The following is a 24,212-nucleotide window of genomic DNA, read 5'->3' as shown; positions in this document are numbered from 1 at the left end:
GACCAGCTGAAGCCCTGAGAGTTCAGGATGCATTCAGGGTCACATAGCCAGGAGGTGGCAGAGCTGGGAACGGAACCCAGGCATGCAGGCTGGCTGTGAGTGCAGGTTCTTAACCAATGCACAGTGTTTCAGGTAACAAATGTGGCAGTGACATGTGAGACAAAATGCAGGAGAGGAAAGGAGGAGGAACTTCAGTAAACAGCTAAAGAGAACACAACAGATACAAATGGTCTAAGGAAAAAGTTAAGAATTTTCACCATGGAACAATTTATCTTCATTTAAGGGATGGTCACTCTGCAAAACAGAATTAAAGAAAAGACCCTAGGGGCGCCTGGGTGGCTCAGTGGGTTAAGCCGCTGCCTTCGGCTCAGGTCATGATCTCAGGGTCCTGGGATCGAGTCCCACATCGGGCTCTCTGCTCAGCAGGGAGCCTGCTTCCTCCTCTCTCTCTGCCTGCCTCTCTGCCTACTTGTGATCTCTCTCTGTCAAATAAATAAATAAAAATCTTTAAAAAAAAAAAAAAAAAGAAAAGAAAAGACCCTAAACTCTGACACAGCTAACAGAATTTGCAGACCTTGCAAATGATAACTGAAAATGTTTACATTTTGAGAAAATGTTTTCTTAAAACCGATGTGTATAGAACCTCCAGTCTCTAGAGGATGGTTTTAACACATACCTGTTCACCAAATCCCCAATTCAGTCCTTCTAGAATAACGCAGGCCAATTTATTCTTCACCATTGTCAGGTTATAATTCAATAACCAATCCCGAATCACTGCTATCTCAGAGGCAGATGGTCTCCAGAGATACAAAGGCAGTTCTTTAAACAAGTATAAAGAAACCTTATTTGAAAGAAAATGATAATAATTAAGATCAAAATTAAGAACAATCCTGTGTTACTTTAATATATTATATTAAACTGCTTGAAAAAATTTTTTTCCAAAAGGAAGTGAGGTTTTGTTTGATTTTTAGACAAATGAAATGGACATCATGCACAACCAAATGAAGTAAGTATTAAAACCAGTAATACACCAAAAGTACATTTTGTTACCCTTTGTAAAGGTCATTAATCTTTTATTATATATAAATTGGCTTACTTCCATTTAAGAAAAAGATTTAAGAGTACCAAGACCAAGTTTAAAGCTATGATAAATGAGGAATAGTCATTTATTTTATAAGATTTAGCACATTAAATAATTATTTGAATAAACAAAAAATAGAGCTAGACTCAAATACAGAGAACAAACTGGTAGTTGCCAGAGGGGAGGAGAGTAAGGGGATGGGCAAAAAGGTACAAACTTCCAGTTATAAAATAAGTCACAGGGATGAGAACTACAGATAGGGATTACGCTCAATGATATTATAACCACTTTGTATAATGACAGATGGTGACTACATTTAGTGTATGGCAAGCATCTCATAATGTATGCAACTGTCAATTCACAATGTTGCACACCTGAAATGAATATAATATTGCATGTCAACTATAAAAAAATAATTATTTCTTCTGTGACATTTAAAAAGATATTTCTGTTAGCTTCCAAGCAATCTGGGGAGGAGTGAAAGGACTCGATGGAGGTGAAGAGGAAATAAGATCGACCAAGAGTTGGTAACTGTTGAAGCTGGATGATGGGGACAAAGGGATCCATTACCCTATTCTCTCTTTTATAGAGATCTGAAAGATTCTGTAATAAAAAGTTTTTAAAACCTGTTTACAAAAGTCTATAGCATCAACTTTGTGAACAACATATCCATGTGTGCAAATTAAGATAAATCTGGGTTCACTCAATAGTTGCTTTAAGGGGGACTGATCAGAAGAGCAATTCATTTTATAATGTCTAGAACAGTGCTAGCCAATGGAAGCATAATGCAAGTCAATATGTAATTTTAATTTTTCTAACAGCTACATTTTTAAGAGTTAAACAAGTAAAATTAATTTTAATAATATATTTCATTTAATCCCATACACCCAGTACGTTATCAACATCTAATCATTACACAAAACTATTGAGACAGGTTACATACTTTTGTCTATATGAAGTCTTTGAAATCTAGTGAGTAGTTTATACTTACAGGACACCTCAATTTGGACTAGCCATCTTTTAAGGACTCTATAGTTACACGTACCTAGTGGCTACTGTATTGGACAACACAGATGTAGAACATACATACATACTAGTATTTTTCAGGTTTCTGCACTGCTCTCAATGAGAGGCAAAACAAAATGTGAAAGAACAGTAGAAAGAATCAGTTTTAAAGAAATCTTTCCTTTGTGTGTATGTGTGCACTCACTGTTAAATTTTCATGAGGACTTGTTAATAAGGGTCTTGAATATTCTCAATAAAATGGTAAAATAATAATTTTAAAGATGGAAAAATCCTACTTTACCCCATGAGAATCTGAAAGAAAGGGCAAAATAATGGTTCTAGAACAGTTAGTACAGCAATGAAATCTGTCCAGAAAAACATCTATCCCAGCTAGATAAAATTATGGTTTAGCATGTATCTGTCCACTAAGAATCAAAGTGTGACTATCATGAAAGACCTAGGGACATTAAAACGTTAACAAGGGAATATTACCAAAAACTCTATGCCAATAAATTCAACTAGCTAGATGAAATTGGAAAATGCCTTTAAAAACATAACCTACCAAAACTGACTAAGGAAAAATAAAAATCTGAACAGCTCTGTGTGTTTAAAAAATGCAAATTGTTATCAAAGGGTTTTCTACAAAGAAAACTCTAAGGCGAAATGATTTCATTGTTAACTCCATCAAAGAGTCAAGTTAGAATAAATAGCAATCTTAAAAAACTCTTAAAAGAAACAGAAGAAGAAGGAATGCTTCCCAACTCACATGATGAGGCCAACATGACCCTAAAATCAAAACCTAACGAAGACATAACAATCAAACTAGAGATCAATACCCTCATAAATATACATGTAAAAATCCTCAACAAAAAAAAATATCAAACTGAATCTATCAACATATATCAAGAATAATACACCATGATTCAGTGGCTTTTATGCCAGGGAACAGTAATAGTTCAACATGTGAAAACTAGAACAGTTTAGAACCCAGAGACCATTCCCAGACTCTGGGGCTAGATCTGATTCCTGATTATCCCATGGTGACAACAAAAATCTTCAAAGCTATCCTATTCATCTAAAAGTATAGAGGGTTTGAACAAGTTCCTCCAAAAATGTCAGCAAATTCACAGAGCGCAAAACTACAGGTATAAACAGAGAGTAGAGGCATCTTTAACAAGATGTGCTCTAAAAACCTAATGGTCCCAATTTTTACAGTTTAATATACCTCTGGGCACAGTTTACTACTTGAAGTATTATGACTGAATTTAAAATTTAAGTGTACTCAAAACCAGAAAAACACTTAAGAGAAAATAGTAATGAGCTCAATCAAATGGGAAGAATCTTGTGACACCTCCCCCATGTATATTTCTTTGGGACTCATCCCATTAGATAATCACTCAAAACTGAACAACCAAAAACATGCTCCTGTATATTGCACATAAAAAGCCTTTCATCTCAACATAAGCATATCACAGTGGGCTACAATGCTTTCCTTAAAAACTACTACTACCGCATGGAAAACAGTATGGTGGTGCCTCAAAAACTGATAAACAGAATTACCCTATGTTCCAGCAATTCTACTTCTGGGCATATCCCCAAAAGAATGGAAAGCATGATCTCAAAGAGAGAGCTGTATTCTCCTATTCGTAGCAACATTATTCACAGCAGCCAAAAGGAAGAATCAATCTGAGTGCCCATCAAGAGATGAACAGACAAACAAAATGTTGTCCATACTTACAACAGAATATTATTCTGGCTTTAAAAGGAAGGAAATTCCGACACATGCTATGACAAGCATAAACAGTGACCACAATATGTTAAATAAAGTAAGCTAGTCAAAAAGGAGAAATACTGGATGGTTTCACTTATATGAGGTACCCAGACCAGTCAAACTCCTAGAGAGAGTAGAATGTTGGCTGCCAGCGCTGGAGAGAGGAGGATGGAGGGAAAGGAGACTTCCTGGTTAACTGGTACTGAGTTCCAGTTTTGCAAGATGAAAACAGTTCTACAGATGGATGATGGGGACGGTAGGCAGCAAAACAATGTGAATGTACATAAGGTCTCTGAACTTAAAAAGGGCTAAAATGGTATATTTTATGTTGCATATAATTTACCACCACTAAATTTTTTAATGTAAAAAAAAGTACCATGTACTCTTCCAAGGAAAGCATGGTATGTCATGTATCCTTCATTTAGAAAAAAATGTGTCTCATGAACCAGTCTTTCACTGGAAATTTGCCCACTTTTGAATGTGATAAAGCAATGACAGTTATCAGTCATCTATCATACAGGAATAATGCAGTGACTACAAGACAGAAGGGCCCTTTGCAAATACCATACAGAAAAGTGCTTTAAATGTTCCTCTTCAAGTTATAATACGTGACTCCCTGCCATTAGAAAAAGTCACACATTACAGCCTACAGATGATGATGATTTTCATTAAGTGCATGTTTTTAAAAATGGCACATGCCTAAAATGGAATATTATTTGGCCATCAAAAGGCAGAAAGCACTGACTCATGCTATAACACGGATGAACCTGAAAAACATTACGCTAAGTAAAAGCAGCCAGTCACAGACCACATACCATATAACTCTGTTTATATAATATGTTCAGAAGAGAGGCGCGTGGGTGGCTAAGTCATTAAGCATCTGTCTTTGGCTCAGGTCATGATCCCAGGGTTCTGGGATCAAGCCCTGCTTTGGGCTCTCTGCTCAGCGGGAAACCTGCTTCTCCCTCTCCCACTCCCCCTGCTTGTGTTCCCTCTCTACCTCTCTGTCAAAGAAATAAATAAATAATCTTTTTAAAAAATAAAAATAAAATAAAATAAAATGTCCAGAAGAGTCAAATCTAGAGACAAGGCGCATTAGTGATGGCTTAGGCTGCCAGGAAGGGAGAGACAGAATGTAAGAGTTAAAGACCTTGTGGTTTCTTTCTGAAGTGATGAAAATGTTCTAAAATTGAGAGTGGTGATGGCTGCACAACTCTGTGAGTATACTAAAAGCCATTGGCTTACAAGCTTTAAGCAGATTAATTGTATGACATATGAATTATACCACAACACAGCTGTTTTTAACATGGACAAAGATTACAAAAGGGGCTGTGACAAATGACAGAAGTCAACCTAAATCACCACTTTTAATTTTGCTTTTGGCTGATGTAAATAGGGCCTTTCTTCCTAATCAGGGTTGTCTTCTTCTAAGTATAAAACATAAAAATTATGACAGCCAAACAAACTCTGAAATGCAAACGGTTATTAACTACAGACTACAGTTGGAAGAAAGACCTGTTAGGGAGGTTACAGACTTTTTGTACAAAGCCGCTAACCCCAAGCAGGCCTAGTGAGTGGCAGAGCCCGGGACACAGCACATGCTCTCTTGACCCTGCCGTGCCTGTGATTCAGACATTCCCAACAACCTATTTTTCTCATTGCTCCATGAGTGTAGGATTTAACAAAACAAAAAAAGCAAAACAAACAAAATCATTGCTCTTACCATTCCCACCTGGTCAATGGTGTCTTGAACTCGATCCAAAAGGATAGATATTATCTCAGGGTGAACAGCTGTGATGGCCCCTAAGAGCTCTCGACCAACCTTTGAAAAAGTCTCCCTGGTGGACAGGGTGACGTAAGATACCTAAAGGCGGGAGGAGGTGGAAATGGTACTTTCAGTCAATTGTCAGTCAAAACACAGTTCCATACTTCATTTAGGATGTCTTCAAGCAAACGAGAAAGAATCTCACACTAAGCCTCAGGTCACACTATGTTCAAGAAGATGTCAGACCTTCAGAGGGCAAACCGTCTATCCTGAGGCTAGGAGTCAGAAGGGGCAGGGAAGCAACTATAAAACAACAACTCCAACTGCCCCACATAGTAAATACATCCCAAAGTCTGTCTGTAGCTATAAATACCTTTGATGTTATACCCTTTGATGTAAAAACTTCTTTAAAACTGCTAAAATGAGGGGCGCCTGGGTGGCTCAGTGGGTTAAAGCCTCTGCCTTCAGCTCAGGTCATGATCCCAGGGTCCTGGGATCGAACCCCGCATTGGGCTCTCTTCTGAGCGGGGAGCCTCCTTCCTCCTCTCTCTCTCTGCCTGCTTCTCTGCCTCCTTGTGATCTCTGTCTGTCAAATAAATAAATAAAATCTAAAAAAAAAAAAACCTGCTAAAATGATAAAAATCAGAATGCATTTCATAGAAATACCTATTTTCTCCTACAAAATAAGATCCCCACTGACAAGAGCTTCTAAAATAGCAATGTTCACCAATGCCTCTTGAAAAACATATTCCAAAGTACAGGCTGCAATCCATTGATGTCAATGGCAAGCAGATTTTTTAAAAAATACAAGAGAATAGAACAAAAAATAACAAAAAGGTGAGAGTGCATCTCAGTAAGATTAAGTGCTGCCTTAATTTCACACATTTACACACACACACAAACACACAAGAAGAATCAGAATGTAATACACAATGTAATTTTTACTCTAAGTACTGGCCAACATCCTTGAAACACTCAAGAACAAAAATGTTACTTTCACAAAAGACCTTGAGAACACCACTTACAGTATATGAAAACAGTCTTTCCCAACCCCCTGCAATATTCTCGTATCATGAAGATAGTCTGGCATACCAGACTGATTTAGGCCTTAACTTCACGCTAAGTACAAAGTACAATAGCCTAGTGTTTGAATAGTCTAGTATTTGATCCTGGAAAAGAACTTTGGATCATCCAGTGGTATCATTCTCAAACCAGGGTACTGGGGAGAAAGTAATAAACTCAGATAATCTTCTTCAAACATAATTTGACTTCAAATTTACTTGAATAGTTTGGAAGAAATACTTTTTAATGAAAATAAACAAATAAATGACACCCTAAATGGAAAAAGCGCATCTTTTTAAATATATGGCTTATGCCTCTAGACACTCAGGGTCCAGAGTCTACTCTCTTCCTCCCTTAGTGTTGGCTTAGTGGAAGAAGGCAAGGATCTCATCCCACCTCGTCATTTTATAGCTGAGGAAGCTGAGCCCAGAGTGGAAAGGCACCTTTCCAGCTGTGAGATGGGCAACTGCTAGCAGAGTTAAAACAAGCGTACGTCTTCTTCGTGAGCGTCAGTATTCTTTCCACCATTTCATATAAACTGGCTCAGCAGGGGCGCCTGGGTGGCTCAACTGGTTATGCGCCTGACTCTTGATTTCAGCTCAGGTCATGATCTCGGGATTGTGGGATCAAGCCCTGTGTCGGGCTCCGAGCTCACTGGGGTGTCTCTTGATATTCTCACTCCCTCACCCTCTGCCCCTCCCCCCACTTACACACTAAATAAATAAATAAAATCTTTTTACAAATAAATAAAATGGCTCAGAAACCAGGCCTCCGTGTTACTGGCAGTGTTGTGGGGCAGAGCAGCAGCAGACACTGTTAAAACCGCAAGTGTCAGGCTGTGCCAGATGGTCTATTCCTCACTGAAACTCACCCATCAAATGTCAAGAGAGTAAGGGGAAGTGGAATGAGCAGGATTTGTATTTTCTATACTCCTTATAGCAACATGATATTCGTTTGATTTTCTACCTCCTTCCATACTCAGTACAAGTTAGTCACATTTTTTTTTATAAAGCAATCCCAAAAGAATCAAAACATCCCAAAGAAAAAAAATTTTAGCTGACTTCTAAAACTTAATATTCTAACCTCATATATCTCCAGAACAATAATTTTTATGAAGTCTTCATCCACATTGGTTCTTCTGGCCTGAGCCATCTGAGCAAATGTAGTCAGAAGGCAAATCTCTTCTGAGCTATTCATGGAAGAAAGACACTTCTCAAAGTTCACAAAGTGTTCTGGGTCTGCAAATTCAGGGCAAGAAAATTAGAACAAAGAATGAAGAGATAACACTTTTAATCACTCTCCCAGAGATAAAGGAGATATAAGATTAAAAGATATTTAGAAATATCTTTTAATATATTTATAATAATTAGAAAAGATTCTTTGTTCCAGAATGGATTTCTACAGGCTTCCGGGGAAAAGGCAGAGACCACATGAAATTCCAACTCTACATATAATGTAGCCTCAAAGATAACACTTAACACCCCCAAGCCTCAGTTTCTCCATCTGCCTTAAAAGGTTGTTGAAGATTAAATGACACTAGTGACTAGTGGTGGGTTTTCTCACCAGGTGAGACACCTTCAAAGACACATCTGAAACAACTTAGTTAACTGTCAGCCAAATGAATGATAACAACCTTACTAATGAGAACTGCTAGGACTAGCAAAGCACTCAGTGAAAACAAAGCATTCATTCCAAACAAAAGAGATTTTCTTATAAATGAAAATCTGGGGCAAGAAATTAGTTACAGCCATGACTGCAATACTGCTAAATGTGATAAACAGTATACAGTGTGTTCATTCTACCAACTTCTCCGAGGATGCAGTGTACGCAACACACTATTTTGTCACTAGGGGGCACTAAAGTTTTGGGATCCATGACAGAAAACTAAATGCTACAAAGGCAAAGATACAGGGGAAAGATTGAAAAAAAGTTTGTTAAAAAACACATTCCCCTGATGGAATTTGCAAAATAAGAAGGCAATAAGCCTACACTTCTTTCCAGGTGTTTACACATTTCAGAAATCAAAGGTAGTCCATCAAATGTCCCGTATTTTCAAAATAACTCCATGGGGGCATTTACAACCCAATTTTCATTTCTCATCCCCGAGCTGGGATCATACCAAATTACTACCCAGAGCATTTCAAGAATAATGAAAACTGGAATTATCATTCTAATATGTCAAAGCAATAAAGCAGTCTTTCAAATTTCAAAATTATTACATACGAGTATACAGAGTAAAATGTTCTCTTAGTCCTTCTAAAAATAAAAGGAATAAAGCCATGAAGGCACACAGGGTGAAAAGAGCTGCGCGGCACACTCTGGCCAGACTGTACCTTGGAGCTGCTTCTTGCACTCAGCAGGCGGGAGAGCGACGCAGAGCTTCTCCAGATTCCCACTCTCCACCTGGTGCATGAGGTAGAAGAGCTTCCAGAGCATCTGGACCGACAGCGTCCCAAAGGGCATTTCCGACATAAACAGCCAAATGCCAAGTCTGCGTGTTTTAAAGAGTAGGAATAGTTTCATTTATCAGTCAACTTCACCACACTGAGAAAGCAGGCAGACCTGCTCTAGTAGGAAAAAAAAAGTTCTTAAATCACAACACAGCAATTTTTCTAACATGCTTCGGCCACTGACACCTCAAGGATGGGTAACAGTAACAGCAAGACTCGCACAGGAACTTCGTCTGTGTCAGGCTCTGTTCTAATCACGCCGCCATACAGATCATCTCACTCTGTATTACTAGTGATACTCTCCCCACTTTACCCGTAAGGCTCCTAAGGCCCGGGAAGGGTAATAGGAGGCAGAGCTGTGTTTTGAACCAAAGATCTTTTTAAGGCCTGGGTGACAGGCGCTTAGATACGGATGTATGTGTCTGAGTCTACATGCGGGTACGAGTGTGCACACAGACACATGTGCAATGAGAGGGAGGAGAATCAAAAACCCTGCAGGGCCTCTCCACTCATCACTGGATGAAATTCACACTCCTCAGCCCCACGTTCAAAGGCTTCCACTATACAGCTCAGACCCATGTTTCTAACCAGAGGCCTCGCTGCGTGCAGAGTATGAGACCATTCCTGGATGAGCCCGGCAAGAATCTCATACCTCCAAGCTGCCATCCCTCCAACTATAGCCCTCCTCTGATTTCCTCCTCAGCACTATTACACAACTCCATCCATACCTGACTTTGGCAATATCATACCCTTTATGGGTGGTTCTTACACCAGAGCGGGCAGAAAAATCACAGGGAGACTATTCTAGCGGGGAGAAAAGAGTAAAGGACAGGCAGGGCTAGGCAGGGAGAGATAAATAGGGGGCTACGTGATCAGGCTCACAGAAATCCCAAAAATGTGCAGGCGTGGGGAAACCAGGCATAATGGAACAAACCCGACACCTGCCCTAGGCCTGTGGGGTGGGTGTCTTTTTTATGATAATCACCTATGACCAACAAAGAATAACCAGACCCTAAAAAGGAAGTTAAGCCATTGAAGGTGTTATCACTAGTCCTTGCCCAATGTTGGTATCAATAGAGATGTTAAAAAGAATGTAAGTTCCCTGGTTAGCTTTCTAGAAAAGACCAACTATAAAGGCCCTCAGTGGCAATCCTGCAGGGACCCCTCTCACTCTTGAAAGCTTTTTCTGTATGTTCATTTAATAAACTTCAATTGCTTTACTCACACACACACACAAAAACAAACGACGACGACAAAAAAACCAGGAGACTGTGGAAAATGCAGATTCCAAGGCCTGCCTACACAGATCCTGATTTTGTAGGTCACAGCTCTGGCCCAAGAATTTTCAGGTTCTAGTCATCCTGGGTGACTCAGACTTAAGTGCTCCTCAAACAACACAGTGAGAAATGCCTCAAGTTGCTGTAATTTACATACACATACAAACCACAACAATTTGAGAGTAGAAACCAGGTTTTGTTCATCTTTGAATAAACTTAAATGTAACCTAGAGCCTTATATTCAAATTATCCCCTACCTAAACCAGTATCTTGCAAACAATCAGCACTCTCAGTAAATGCTCATTAAAAATGGGTTATATGAATTTTATCTCAAAAAAATCCTTTTAAAAACAGGGAAGCACTCAAAACTGTTGCTGTATTTTGGACAAACCTACAAATTAACCAATTAAAAACAAACAAAGCTTACTGAGAGAAGAAGAATAAGAAATTAAATAGTATAAGCCAGACCCACATCTAGGTGCCATCACCACGCTACTAGTGGCCCAAACCACCACTGACCTAGATTCTGAAAAGCAGTAGCTAGACTCCTGAGCAAAGGCTAAAGAAACTGTTAAGTTCAGTTGGGCCAAGCTTCTGTCTTATTAAATAATTATCCTAGCACCTCACATAGGACCTGACTCTCTTGTATAACTTATTCCAAAACAATAAGAGGAATTTGCAGAGGCCTTAAAAGTAATGTCATGAGACTGTGTATTTCAGGCCATGAAATCCCCCATATGGCAGTTATGCAGTAAGTCTGGCTTAGGTTTTTGCTGTCCTTTGGTTTTGTTTTGCTTTGGGTTGGGGGATAACCACTGTCAGAAATTTCTACTGGAAAGCCAAATACATTTAAATGTCATCATGGCTTTAAATATCTGATTCTTGTGTAATCTCTTTCCTAAAATAAACTCAAGAACAACAGTTCTCAATATTTTAAAGTTTAAAATGACAGGACCGCCTTTGTGAATTACATGTATAATGCTACAGGAGAAGAGTTCACAGCTCCAACTCTAGGAATTGGTAACTATGGTGAGAGCTTTCCATCTCAGCTAAGTGGCCACAAGAACAAGTGACAGATCAGACACCGAAGACTACTCCTGACCCCCAGCAGGATTCTGCACAGGATCTGGTAAACCCGATGAGACCACCAAATTTATGGACAATATAGAATGAGTAACAAGTAAAGATAAATATCTAAGCCCAAGTTCTATATATTTTAGATCCATGCCTTCTGAGTGCCTAAAAGTGCTTAAGACTTAGTCAAGGGGTTCTGATATTTCTGTAAGTGAGCAGTTACTCTATTCTTCATATGAAGCCACAAAGAACCACCACCACCTACATCCAAAAGGTCCTTCATGATTTAAAAAGTATTTCCATATACTACTGCATTTCATCCTGGGCACATATCCATGAGGTCGATGGAAAAGGCAGAATCATTACCATCATCTCCATTTTATAAATGAGGAAAGTGAGAAGACAAAGACTAGGTGACTGGCCCAAGGTGCCAGTAAATAGCAGGCAAGACTCAAAGCCACTACACAACACACAATGAGTACGGGCTGAAGTTAGAGATCATGGCAAGATGGAGCACAGACACCTCAGAAGAAGGCAAAGCTGGGGAAGAGCTGGCAGCTCATGAGTGGACTGGAGGCCAGCAAACATCTCCCAGCAGAGGGCATAACGCTTGGCAGAACTTGCTCCTACACTTGGCCAGATGCTCAGGGAAGACAGTGCAGGAGGCACCACTGTGCCCCTGCCCCTCCCTCAAGTGTATCCCGGGCTAAAAGCAGCAACAAAGACAACATGACCAGAAGACAGCATTTACACAGCCAAGCACAGGGGCCCAGGACCCACGAGAAACCTCACGGTAAGACAACTGGAACAATAAAATGGGCAAATCATTTGTGCTGTGCACTGAGCACCTGCCCTGCCTCACTTAGGCACTGAGATAGGTGGGAAAGAGAATTCACACCTTGTTCAAGGCTTCCCCGAAAGTTGAGGGATGACACCACTGAGGTATCAGAATCGGGTTATTTTAAGATTGAAAAAAAAAATCTTAAAAAGAGCATTTCAGTCCACCATGACAGATAAGGAAACTTAAAGACAATGAATTTGCCCAAGATAAGAAACAGATGAAATGCACTCAGACATTATTGTCAGAGATCTAACTGTAGTCGATGACTTTCGCACCAATCTTCCTCGCGAGCCCAGGAGCCATTTCTCAACAATCATCATCACATGTCTTACCTTTTGGCTTTCAGCACATGCAGGACAGCTCTCAGAAACAGTTCATCAAATTCAACCTGTAGTTTCTCCACGGAGTAGGGCTGCTGGGCCAAACCCAAGCCTCGGCTGTGGCTCACAAACTGTGCCCAATGGTCACTCACATAACCAAGGGTCATCCTGAACGGGAGGAAAGGCAATACAGCACTTTTCATTCATGTACTCAATCCTGGCACCTTCATATTACATTGGAAGCACTAATTTGCCCAGTACATATCATGGAACAGCTGCTACCTTCAAGGTCTAAAGATAGTCAGCGGGAGGGGAAACCCCACCCTCACGCGGCTTACATTTAGCGGAGGCAAATAGACAACAAAGTAAAGGGAAAAGTATAATCTGTCCAATGGTCATAAGTGACAATGAAAATAAGTAGGAGAGGGGACTAAAGTTTCTCTGGAGTTGTCCAGAGTAAGGAGGTTGGCTGGGAGCAGGAAAGGCCTCACCGAAGAGGGCGTGTGAGTAAAGACAGGGGTATCTAAGGGAAGAGCATCCGGGTAGAAGGAACAACCAGTGAGAGGGCTCCAAGGCATATTCAGGATGTTGGAGGTACAGCAAGGTAGCCAGTGTGTGAAAGCAAGGTAAATGGGCAGGAGACTGGCTGGAGACGAAATCAGAAAAGTGACAGGAGACCAGGCCACTACAAACCCTTTGGCTTTTATTCTGACTGAAACTGGGAGCAGACGAATGACATGAGCTCCTGACTCACCACTTACGGGGAACACTGGCTGTTGCGTGAATAAGCCGAGGGTAGAGCAAGGGCAAAAGCAGGAAGACGAGTCAGGAGGCTATTAACAATGATATTTGTAATTCGGGAGAAATATGTGAGAATGAACTAGGGTGGCAGCAGTGAACTTGGGGAGAAGCGGCTGGATTCTGAAAACCGCAGGTTTCATTAGTTTAAAAGGATGCACATCTTTCACACTATAATCCCTGCAAAATGGAATATGTCCTAAACTGGTAACGTGCCATACTTCTGTAGCATTTTTTCTTAGAGGCACACAAAATGCATCTTCAGAACTGGTGGCATCTTAGATTTGATGCCAGTGTTTTGAAGGTAGAGATGACAGAATCGGCTGTCACACTGGATGTGGGGTATAAAAAGACGGGGATGACACCAAGTACTCTAGCCTGAGCAACCAGAAGAATAAAGTTGCCACTTACTGAAGACAGAAAGGCCAAGGAGGAGACCGGGGAGGTCCACTGGGTGTATTAAATTACAATGTCTGTGAGTCATCCAAGGGGAGGTGCTGAGTTGGCAGCTGCGCTTACAGGCTTAAGAGAGAGGCACGAGCTAGAAATAGAACTCTGAGAACCGTCGTAGTACTTTGATGACATTTAAAGACATGAGAATGGATGAAGTCCGAAGAGCAAGTTTTGATGGAGAGAAAAGGTCCAGGAACCGAGTCCTGGGGCAGTCCAACATCAAGAAGTTTGAGAGTGAGGGTGAAACAACCAAGGAGGCAGAAAATGAGAAGCTAGGGAAATGGAGGAGAAACCAAAATATGGGATCCTGGAAACCAAGCAAAGAAAATGTCTGTTTTCTTTTTAAAGATTTTATTTATTTATTTGAGAGAGAGAGAGATCACAAGTAGGCAGAGAGGCAGGCAGAGAGGGGTAAGCAGGTTCCCTGCTGAGCAAAGAGCCCGATGTGGGGCTCGACCCCAGGACCCTGAGATCATGACCTGAGCCAAAGGCAGAGGCTTTACCCACTGAGCCACCCAGGCACCCCAAAGAAAATGTTTAAAGGAGAAAGTAAGCGACTCTGAGAAAGCTATGTCAACTATGGGAAAAATGTAAGGGAGAAGACTCAGAACTGGCCACTGGCTCAGTAGAACCAAGTTCATTAGTGGCCTTCATTCTTAAGAGCTGTCTAGGGGGTCCAGGGGTGGGGTGTGGGGAGAGCCTGACTGTGGAGAATTCAAGCAAGAATGGAGGGAAAAACCTGGAACCAATAGATGACCTGAAGAAAGGGACCTTGTAGAAAACAGTTCTACAACTGGAAGGTGTGAGAAGAATGTGCAATAGATACAAAGAAAAATAAGTAGATGGAAGACAAAGAGAGGTCATAATACACTATAATAATCAACTGTAAGTATTTACACAGAAATATTATAGAATGAATACCGACCTTAAAGCAGGAATAACAATGTCTTTCCTACAGAGTTATTGGGAGAATAAAACGAGAAGGTAAAAAAAACAAAACAAAACAAACAAAAAAAACCAAGAAAGTATATCATTGGCACGTAGTGGGCACTCAATCCTACATCACATAAACGAACAAAAGGACAGGCTTTACCTTATCCACCGAGCTCAATCAGAAAATGAACGTCTGAACTTCTAATAATGAGTACAGGGGCTTTTAGGTTTAAAGAAATTACTCTCCAAGTCACCAACCATCCTTCCCTCCACTGTCTCTTGTTTTCAGTACCCTCTACTAAAGGCTTTTAAAGACCTTCAAAGTCACAGCCTTGCAGGGCATCCTACAACCATTTACCTGGCTTTACAAAGCATATGGAAATAAATAAACAAATAATTAAAATCCATTTTGTTTGGGAAACATCACTGAGGAGGGGGAGAGGTTTTAGAGGCTTTTTTGGAGTAAGGGAAGTTGGAATCAACAACAGCATACTGATGTGCTACAGGGAATGACAGTAAAGACAGAAAAATTAATAATGCAGAAAAGAGGATACAAAATTAATTCAATAAAAAGCAGTACATGTTCTCAAAATTTATTCATACTTGATCATAAAAGCATAAACCCATTTTTCAATTAAATAAATGATAACGCTTTCCGCAGTTCAAAAGAGGGGCCAATGACAGAAGTCTCTGCAACTTTCTTTAAATGGCATTTAACAGAAAATCAGAATAAGAATATATAAGAGAAGTAAAAGGAAAGCAATGACATGAAAGAGCTACTGCCAATCCTCCGCAGCTAAGTGACAATTCCCAGGTAAGAGTGAGGAGGTGGAAGAACACAGGGAGCAAAGGGAAAGGAGAGAGGCTTCAGAGAGGCTTCATTTTCCATGACTGAGTTGAGTTTCTCTGGCCAAGTTCAACCCAGCAACTACTTTGAGAACCTTGACTCCAAGAACAAACAAGTTACCTAACAAACCAGTTAAATTTGAAATAATTAACCAAATATTCTGACTGGAAGCATTTATAGACTTCCCATCTGCTAGATGGTAAAAAAAATTCTTACTTTTATGATAAATCAGACCCAAATCGTACACTGAGATGTCCATCATCTCAATTTCACACAGTATGTATGCCTGATCCAGGCAAAGGCAAACAGAAACAGATGTAGCAACAGCAATATTACCTGATCATATAACCAATTCGCTTCACAAACTGCCTGTAGCGTGCCCTGTTAAAGGTTTCTAACCCCACAGCCAGAAGCTCCACTAGTGAGTTAGCAAAGGCAAAAATTTTCATCATCTCTTGAGGTCTTGTTGTTTCAGGTGAATAATCACCTAGAAGATAATTGGAGAAAAGGGAGGAATTACAACTACTATCAAAAAACAATGAAGGACACAGATATAAACACCTCAGTGAGGAAACAAAGCCAAAGGCGAGAAAACTCAACAATCCCATTGCTCTGGCTTCTCTGTCAACATGACATAGGGAACCTGAGACAAAGTGTAAAATGAAAGCAATATATTAAAGCTGGAGACGTAGGGGGCACCTGCATGGCTCACTGGTTAAACCATCTGCCTTCTGTTTAGGTCATGGTCTCTGGGTCCTGGGATCAAGCCCCACATTGGGCTCCCTGCTCAGTGGAGAGTGTGCTTCTCCCTCTGCCCCTCCCTCCTTCCTGCTCCTGCCCCCCACCCCCTCAAATAAATAAATACAATCTTAAAAAAAGAAAAGCTGGGCAATGTGCAAGCTAGCTGACCTTTCTGCATCTCAGCACTAGGTGGGAAATTACAAACACAAGAGAAAGGAAGGAAATCGCACTGAGATATGATGCAACCATGTCTGCACGGGATGGCCAGGCACCCAGGAACCTGGATCAGGAACCTGCCCAAGTTGGAAGGCTGGATGTTGAGCTCCTGGAATGAGCTTGCCACAGTCCCATTTACCACACGAAAAAAGAAATCAGTCTACCTTTTGCTTTAAACCCAAGAAGATGCTGAAAGAGTTCATGAAATGGAAACTGGGATAAAAGGATAACCAAGTCATCCTCATTAAGGAGAAGCCAACTAGTCTCAGGATCTTCATCCTAAGGGGAAAGATGCAAAATCATGTCAGCTGATTGGATCAGAAGACATCAGGGTCTAGAGTTACAAGAGCTAAATTATCACAGATACAAGTCTTACATCGTGGTCCATGTGTCTTCGTGGACTTCTCCTACTATCAGCTCTACAGATGGGCTGTAAATCCCCCGAAATCGCAAGCACAATTATATGTGCATCTGGGTCATACCCATTCTTCCATGGCTGAAACGGCCCTCATTAAACGTCCATTCCAAAGAAGATTAAATAAAAAATTCCTCAAGAGTGGAAAATCTTACTATAAAAGCTCAGTGCTTTGACAACATGAATTTAAGAACCACATATTCAGGCCAAGTTACTTTAGCTACAAGTCTGTTGCCCCCAAATCAAGGCCTACTGTAGTATACACTGCCTTATGGCAAAGTAATCTGCATTTGCTATAGCTACTGAAGCTCTGTTGCCAGTTAGTGCTGCTAAAGCAGGAGAGAATAACAGGCCATACATACAGATTATATAGGGGAAACCTTTAGGGTTTTTGTTTAATACCAAGCACTAAAGTCATCTTAGAAAACAAGTTGATTTGTGTCCTAAAATATGCTACATTCAAAAGGGAATGCTGTAAAAAGATCCAGACATCCTGAAGAATATACCACCTCAATTTCAACAAGGGACTAATGCATTCATTGATAACCTCCCAAGCCACTCTTCCCCCCCACAACCCCTGACCCATTTTCAGTCCTAAATGGCTTACAGACAAGCCTTAGAAACTCTACTTAGAGCAGTAGCTCCCAACTCTGGTTCTACATCAGAATCACCTGGGAGGCTTTTACACATCTGGATGTCTGGGTGTGGGCCTGGGCAAGATTTCTAAGTTGCCCCCGTTTGTTCCTTTTTTTTTTTTTTTTTTTTTTTAAGATTTTTATTTATTTACTTGACAGAGAGAGACAACAAGAGAGGGAACACAAGCAGGGTGAGTGAGAGAGGGAAAAGCAGGCTTCCCACTGAACAGGGAGTCCGATGTGGGACTCGATCCCAGGACCCCTGGATCATGACCTGAGCTGAAGGCAGACGCCCAATGATTGAGCCACCCAGGCGCCCTGCCCAGTTGGTTCTAATATAGAGCCAATATCAAGGAACCACTAATGTGAAAAACTGAGAGCACTTTCCTTCCTGCAGCCTTCTGAGTCAACAGCACTCTCAACATTCTCACCTACTCCCCAGGTTCTTGAATTCACTCAACAGTCAGTAAGGACTATCCAGGGGCCAGGCACCACTGCAGGGTCCCCAGCCATCACCTGTCTCTGGGAGAAAGGAAACCTTCCAGAGAAAAGACTTCTCTCTCAGAGGATAACACTCTCGTGGCGGGGGGGGGGGGGGGGGGGGGGGGGGATATTTCACCACAATCTTTAAATACAATTTAAAGCACCAGTTTCTGAGAAACTCTCTTCAAGGTGACTGCTGAGTCTCTAGCAGAGATGTCTGAAGAGGAAAATGAGTGTAAAGCAGCCACCCAGTCCTGAATGAGCACTTGGGTAAACACACAGACATGATTCCCATGGCTGCCACGGATGTCATTCATTGTGAGAACTGTCTGCTGCAAACTGTCAACTTCTTTTAAAAAGAAGGAGTCTTGGGGCACCTGGGTGGCTCAGTGGGTTAAAGTCTCTGCCTTCGGCTCAGATATGATCTCAGCGTCCTGGGATCGAGCCCTGCGTCGGGCTCTCTGCTCAGCAGGGAGCCTGCTTCTCCTCTGTCTCTGCCTGACGCTCTGCCTACTTATGATCTCTCTCTCTGTGTCAAGTAAATAAATAAAATCTTTAAAAAAAAAATAAATAAAAATAAAAAATAAAAAGAAGGAGACTTGGGGTGCCTGGGTGGCTCGGTGGGTTAAAGCCTCTGCCTTAGGCTCAGGTCATGATCCCAGGGTCCTGGGATTGAGCCCTGCATCGGGCTCCCTGCTCAGCAGGGAGCCTGCTTCCGTGTCTCTCTCTCTCTCTCTCTGCCTGCCTCTCTGCCTACTTGTGATCTCGGTCTGTCAAATAAATAAATAAAATCTTAAAAAAATAAATTAAAAATTAAAAAAAGAAAAAGAAAAAGAAGAAGTCTTGGGATGCCTGGGTGACTCAGTCATTGGGAGTCTGTCCTCAGCTCAGGTCATGATCCCCAGATCTGGGGATGGAGCCCTGCATGGGACTCCCCACTCAATAGGAAGCCTGCTTCTCCTTCTCCCACTCCCCCTGCTTGTGCTCCCTCTCTATCTCTCTCTCTCTCTAATGAATATAATCTTAAAAAAAAAAAAAAAAAAAAAAGACATTATTTAAAAAAAAAATAAAAAGAAGACTTAGTAAATCTGGTCCCTGGCCACCTTGACAGTACATCAAATCAGGATGTGGACCATAAAAAAGCACGTGGGCAGGTAACTAGCTGGAGGGAAAATTCCTGACAGATACACTAACCCTCTGTACAGCAGAAAGAAAAATCAACAAGTACTATCTTGGGAAATTGGATCTGGATCACTATGTTCTCACAAAGAATAAAGAACCATCTTATACCTTACAAATGAGACCATATGGATAAGAATTATTTGTAAGAATTAAGGGAAGAGCTTGATAAGCTCCAGCTCTTTACTATACAGACTCATGTTACCTGCTGGGAAAACTCTTTCGCCCCCTGCACCTCGGTTTTCTCACACCAGTACCTGCCCTCATGGGGCTGTCACAGAAGTCAAGGAGAGACCATGTGACAAGTGCTTAGAACAATGCGTGGCACATACGAGGAGCTCGACAATGATTAATGAAAATGATGCAGACACGACAAGTTACCTCTTCTCCTCCCTCATCTACTAGCGTCCACGTCCCGGATGCAGGCCCCGAGGAGGATGGCTTCTGCTCACTGGGCTTCATATGGCACAGGAATTCCGCTCGATTTCTGAAGGACAAGGGAGATCACGCCAATCACATGAACACAGAAAGCCCACACACATGCACTCTGGATCATCTACTCAACCCCGCAGAAGATTCAGCCGGCCACCCAATCATCACATGGTTTAAACTACTAAACAAATAAGAACTGGCGAGAACTCAAGGCGGCTAAAACCTAATTTTGGTGTGCAGACCTCGAGGATCCTGGATTAGTAGTGACAAGTAATTGCAGAGAAGCCATAATGCTGGCCCAGCTCCCACATGCCAGGACCTCAATACATACGGACTGCTGAGGGACCTCACCTCCAACCAGGCTTACAAACTGGTGCCAGTACACGACTTGAGGAACATGTAGTATCTGATCTCATCAGCTTTACTGAATATAAAAAGATAATCTGCAGATAATTCAGAAGTTTGTTTAGGGGAAAAGAGTACCTCTAAAGGCAAAACCATTTTTAAGTCAAAATCCTATCTACCACGTGTTAGAGAAGCCCCTTGTATCCAGGCAGAGAGAACTAGAGAGAATTCCTGCCAACCAGATTTCACAAGGTGTTGGCTAGACCTGAGAAGCAGGTATAACCAGAGAAATTTCTTCTCTTAGACTACAACATGGTTTTCAGGCCCCTGTTCCTTCCCCTTCAGCCTGCTCCTGAAAAATTCGCCCATTCCTTCCTGTTATAGGAACTTTCTCCCATGACTTCCAGCACACCGCTGCCCTTTCAACCCAAGGAGCTCCAATCCTGTGTGTCCACTTGTATGCCTCAATGACCTCAGACTTTCCTCCTTATAAAACAGCTCTCCTTTCTGTCCCTGTTGGTCTGTTAGGGCATGAATGCCCTCACAATCACTCAGGCTCAGAGGTCTACAGAGTTCTCTCGGAACCACTCCTATCCCACCAGTTCCTTATTTCATCAGCTACTTAATCCTTTTCTGCGAAGATAACCTTTAGGTTCCCCTCCTTCTCTTTCTCACCACCATTACCCCAACTCAGGCTCCGGGGCAGACAGGCTTTCCAGGACTGAGAGCCGGAGGTAATAACACTGTTCAAGGTCATCTAGACAAGACAGTGCCTTCTCCCCCTAAATGTCCTCTTGATAAGGGGTTGGGATCCAGAGCCAGGAGAGCCAGAAGTCTCTAAATGCTCTTCAATTAAGCAGAAGCACATCTTCTTCTGCCTTCAGTCCATCCTAGCTTTCCTGGATGCTTTTTACAATTATTCAAAAGCCCTGATCTGCTACAGGGCCAGACTTTATCAAATCTAGATTCTTCTGTTTTAATGTCAAAACCTTCTATCATCCAAGTCGCTGCAGCTCTTCCACTGTATGACCATCTCCCATGCAGTCTCTGCTCCAGCCAAGCTGATCTCCTACGTATCCTCCGCACCACCACCTTACCTGTACCCTGGGCCATAGCCTCTTCTCTCCACTGACAGTGCCCTGCCTGCTCTTCTCTCTTAATGAGATCTGCCCCCATTCTTGCAACCCAGTCATACATACACCTAGAATCTTCTCTCACTGCTCCACCACCCCCCTTCAGGCTCCCTGGGGCTAGCACGCTGATCGCAGCTTCCCAAGTGGGCACTTAGATCTCTGCCCTCTTCCCCTCTCTACTACAGCTCTTCTTCTAATGGAAAGATTAACTTTCTTGTCTCTCCACAGCTCCTTTCATATATGACACGAGAGGCAAATCCACTAAAAAGAGGGACCCAAAAAAAGCTTAATTGTTTATACATAAGAAGTTAATAAGGTCATGTGGGGAGAAAAGGGTATCCAACCCAAAGAAAATCCGCAATATTAAATTCTGGAATGCTGACACTTCCCTTAGCGGATCTTTGGATCTGGGCAGTTTAGGAAGCCAATCTTTGGGAGAAAGAAGCATTTCAATTTCTACTTCATAAAGCTCTTCCGCACTTACTTGACAGGAGACATTAGCAGGGCAAGGGACTGCATAAAATGAAAGACCCCTGATGGGTTATTCAACACTTTGATCTGAAATCAGAAAAGGAAAAAGCATACTGTAGAAAGCTAACAACCCAAGTATCCATGATCTCAGTTCACCAGCATTCTGACAGAGGAAGCAGTTATGAAAACAAAGATGGGACTGGCACGTAATCCCCAAGAGTGAGAGCACGTGGGTTCCCTGGCAATCCTGACTGAGCTGGACTCACAGAGCACAGCGAGCAGAGCAGCTGACTTCAACGACTGTACCCACATAGGATGAACCATAATACTGGACAAAACCAAAAATCCTCCTCCTACCTAAAGAGATTCAGAGTTCTCACTGCGAGAAATACTAAAGAAAAGGTCACGCGGAGAAGCTGCCCCTGGCATGCACTTGGCTTCCACCCATCTGAGTGGTGGCTGTGAGTAACAAAATAACCCAAACGCAAGCAGCAGAGCGGAGAAACTGTGAGCCGTATAATCAGCACTGAAGGTGATTACATGTTTGTTTTTTTTTTTAAGATTTTATTTATTTATTTGACAGAGATCACAAGTAGGCAGAGAGGCAGGCAGAGAGAGAGGAGGAAGCAGGCTCCCTGCTGAGCAGAGAGCCCGACGTGAGGCTCGATCCCATGACCCTGAGATCATGACCTGAGCCGAAAGCAGAGGCTTTAACCCACTGAGCCACCCAGGTGCCCCTGAAGGTGATTATATGAACATTGAGCACAAAAGCCTGATCTCTGCTAGCATTACAGAACTTTGAGATGCTCGTGGTTTCTGTTTTGTGTATACCAACGATGCTTGCGGGGACTAATTTAGGAAGCTGTGTTGAATATCACCAGGAAAAAAAGTCCCAGTGTGTCTTCTTGCACAGAAATTCTACAGAACTACATACTACTGAATCTACCAAGCCAGATGACGGGGGAACTTCTGCAATTCTATCTTATTTCATCAAGATGGGTGGCCCAAGAAGTTTCAGCATAAAAACCCCCAGGAATACATATACATATACACTAAAATAGTTTAAGAATTTTGTTTTAAATATCAGTATTTTTAAGCAGTTTTTTAAAGGGAAAAAAACAATTTCTTCAGGAAAAATGTTTAACAAAATCTCTCTCATCCCACTCAAAATCAGAAGACCATCATCATACCTGGATGAAAGGAACAGCCCACTTACTAACACCAGCTGGACATCGGAGAATATGGTTTAAAAGGAAGAAGTGATCTCCAGGACAGCCAACTCTTTGTAACACTGACACCTGCACAGGGAAGGACATACAGTTTCACTATCTAGTAAGAAGAAAAATGTGCCGAGGGTTCTAGTAAATGACTTAGCCAATGTTTAAATACAGGAATCTTTCAGAAGAGGAACCAGAGATCTACTGTACACACACACACACACACACATATATATATAGTATATGTATAACCAAAGATATACTATTAAAAGGTTGAGTTTCTACCACAGATGCACATGGAAGCCTAAGAACCTATGAGTACTACAATAAAAACATCATATGTAGCTTCCTGCAAACCCAGTTTTCACTATCTGGCAAAATACAACTTACTCACATTCCTGGCCACATGGGAATACATGCAAGCCAAGTAGTTTAGTCTGAGTTTGCAACAGATTCTCAAATCCAAATAAGTATGCTTGGGACTTTACCACATATGCAAGAACTCTAATATTAACCTGAAAGAAGCACCCAAGTCAGCCCCACTGAAAACACGACTAAATAAACAAGCCTCCTTCTCTAACACACTTAACATCTTTCTTAGATCTCCCAAATCCTGACACCAGCCTTTTCTCTCTTAAGTTCTTTAAGTATGACTGAACACAACACTAAATGTAAGATAATACAAATAAATGATATAATTGGTTTTGGATCAGCTACCTGTATTCTAAATATGTATCCCGTCTTTAATTTAGCATGCTTCCCACATTTCCATTTCTTCCTAAGCTGAAGGCCTGAGATTATTTAAAGTGTATCAGAAAGAAAAATACTTCTACTTTGTGCTTAATGACACACTAGATAAGTATAACTTATCATGTGTCATGAATAAAAAAAGTCACTAATTAATACATTAAATGAATTAGCTGAAGAAGCTGTTGAAGAAAACTCCAGAAAGCATAATTCTTCAAGTATTTGTTCCCTTACCAATTTCTGCAGCCAGAGAAGAATATCATCATGGAACTGGGTATCTTCATTAACCCTTCTGGTGAACATGAATAAGACACTGATACACTCCTTAAGTTGACAGAGGTCAGAGGGAAAGCTTTCTGTCTGTTTATAAGCTATAAATTAAAAAGAGGATTAAATGAGCCCCCACATAAACAGAGTTTTGGAGAGAATTTTTAGTGTCTCTATCTATAAATTAATTAATTAATTAATTAAATCTTTTCAAAATATTTAGTTCAGAAAAAAATCCAAGAAGAGGGGCGCCT

The 24,212-nt window shown here is 41.3% G+C and overlaps 1 protein-coding gene across 2 annotated transcripts in view; it reads right to left on the bottom strand.

Moving 5' to 3' along the window:
* EPG5 (ectopic P-granules autophagy protein 5 homolog) overlaps window positions 1–24,212 on the bottom strand; it is a 105,851-nt gene that overhangs the window by 65,441 nt on the left and 16,198 nt on the right. Inside the window, exons 4-14 of one of the 2 annotated variants that reach the window (XM_032309070.1) lie at window positions 23,926–24,062; window positions 22,918–23,025; window positions 21,741–21,814; window positions 19,728–19,833; window positions 16,799–16,913; window positions 16,014–16,164; window positions 12,659–12,814; window positions 9,018–9,175; window positions 7,768–7,922; window positions 5,581–5,721; window positions 677–841 (exon numbers count right to left, since the gene is read on the bottom strand). In XM_032309070.1, the coding sequence (XP_032164961.1) occupies window positions 677–841; window positions 5,581–5,721; window positions 7,768–7,922; window positions 9,018–9,175; window positions 12,659–12,814; window positions 16,014–16,164; window positions 16,799–16,913; window positions 19,728–19,833; window positions 21,741–21,814; window positions 22,918–23,025; window positions 23,926–24,062 (1,466 nt within the window). Of the gene's footprint in view, window positions 1–676; window positions 842–5,580; window positions 5,722–7,767; window positions 7,923–9,017; window positions 9,176–12,658; window positions 12,815–16,013; window positions 16,165–16,798; window positions 16,914–19,727; window positions 21,815–22,917; window positions 23,026–23,925; window positions 24,063–24,212 lie in introns of those variants that run through there. The other variant, XM_032309071.1, reaches the window with a different exon arrangement.

The sequence above is a fragment of the Mustela erminea genome, chromosome 13 (assembly GCF_009829155.1).
Source record: "Mustela erminea isolate mMusErm1 chromosome 13, mMusErm1.Pri, whole genome shotgun sequence".
NCBI lineage: Eukaryota > Metazoa > Chordata > Mammalia > Carnivora > Mustelidae > Mustela > Mustela erminea.
The sequence above is the reverse complement of the archived record's forward strand: the minus strand, read 5'-3'. Positions and strand labels throughout refer to the sequence as shown.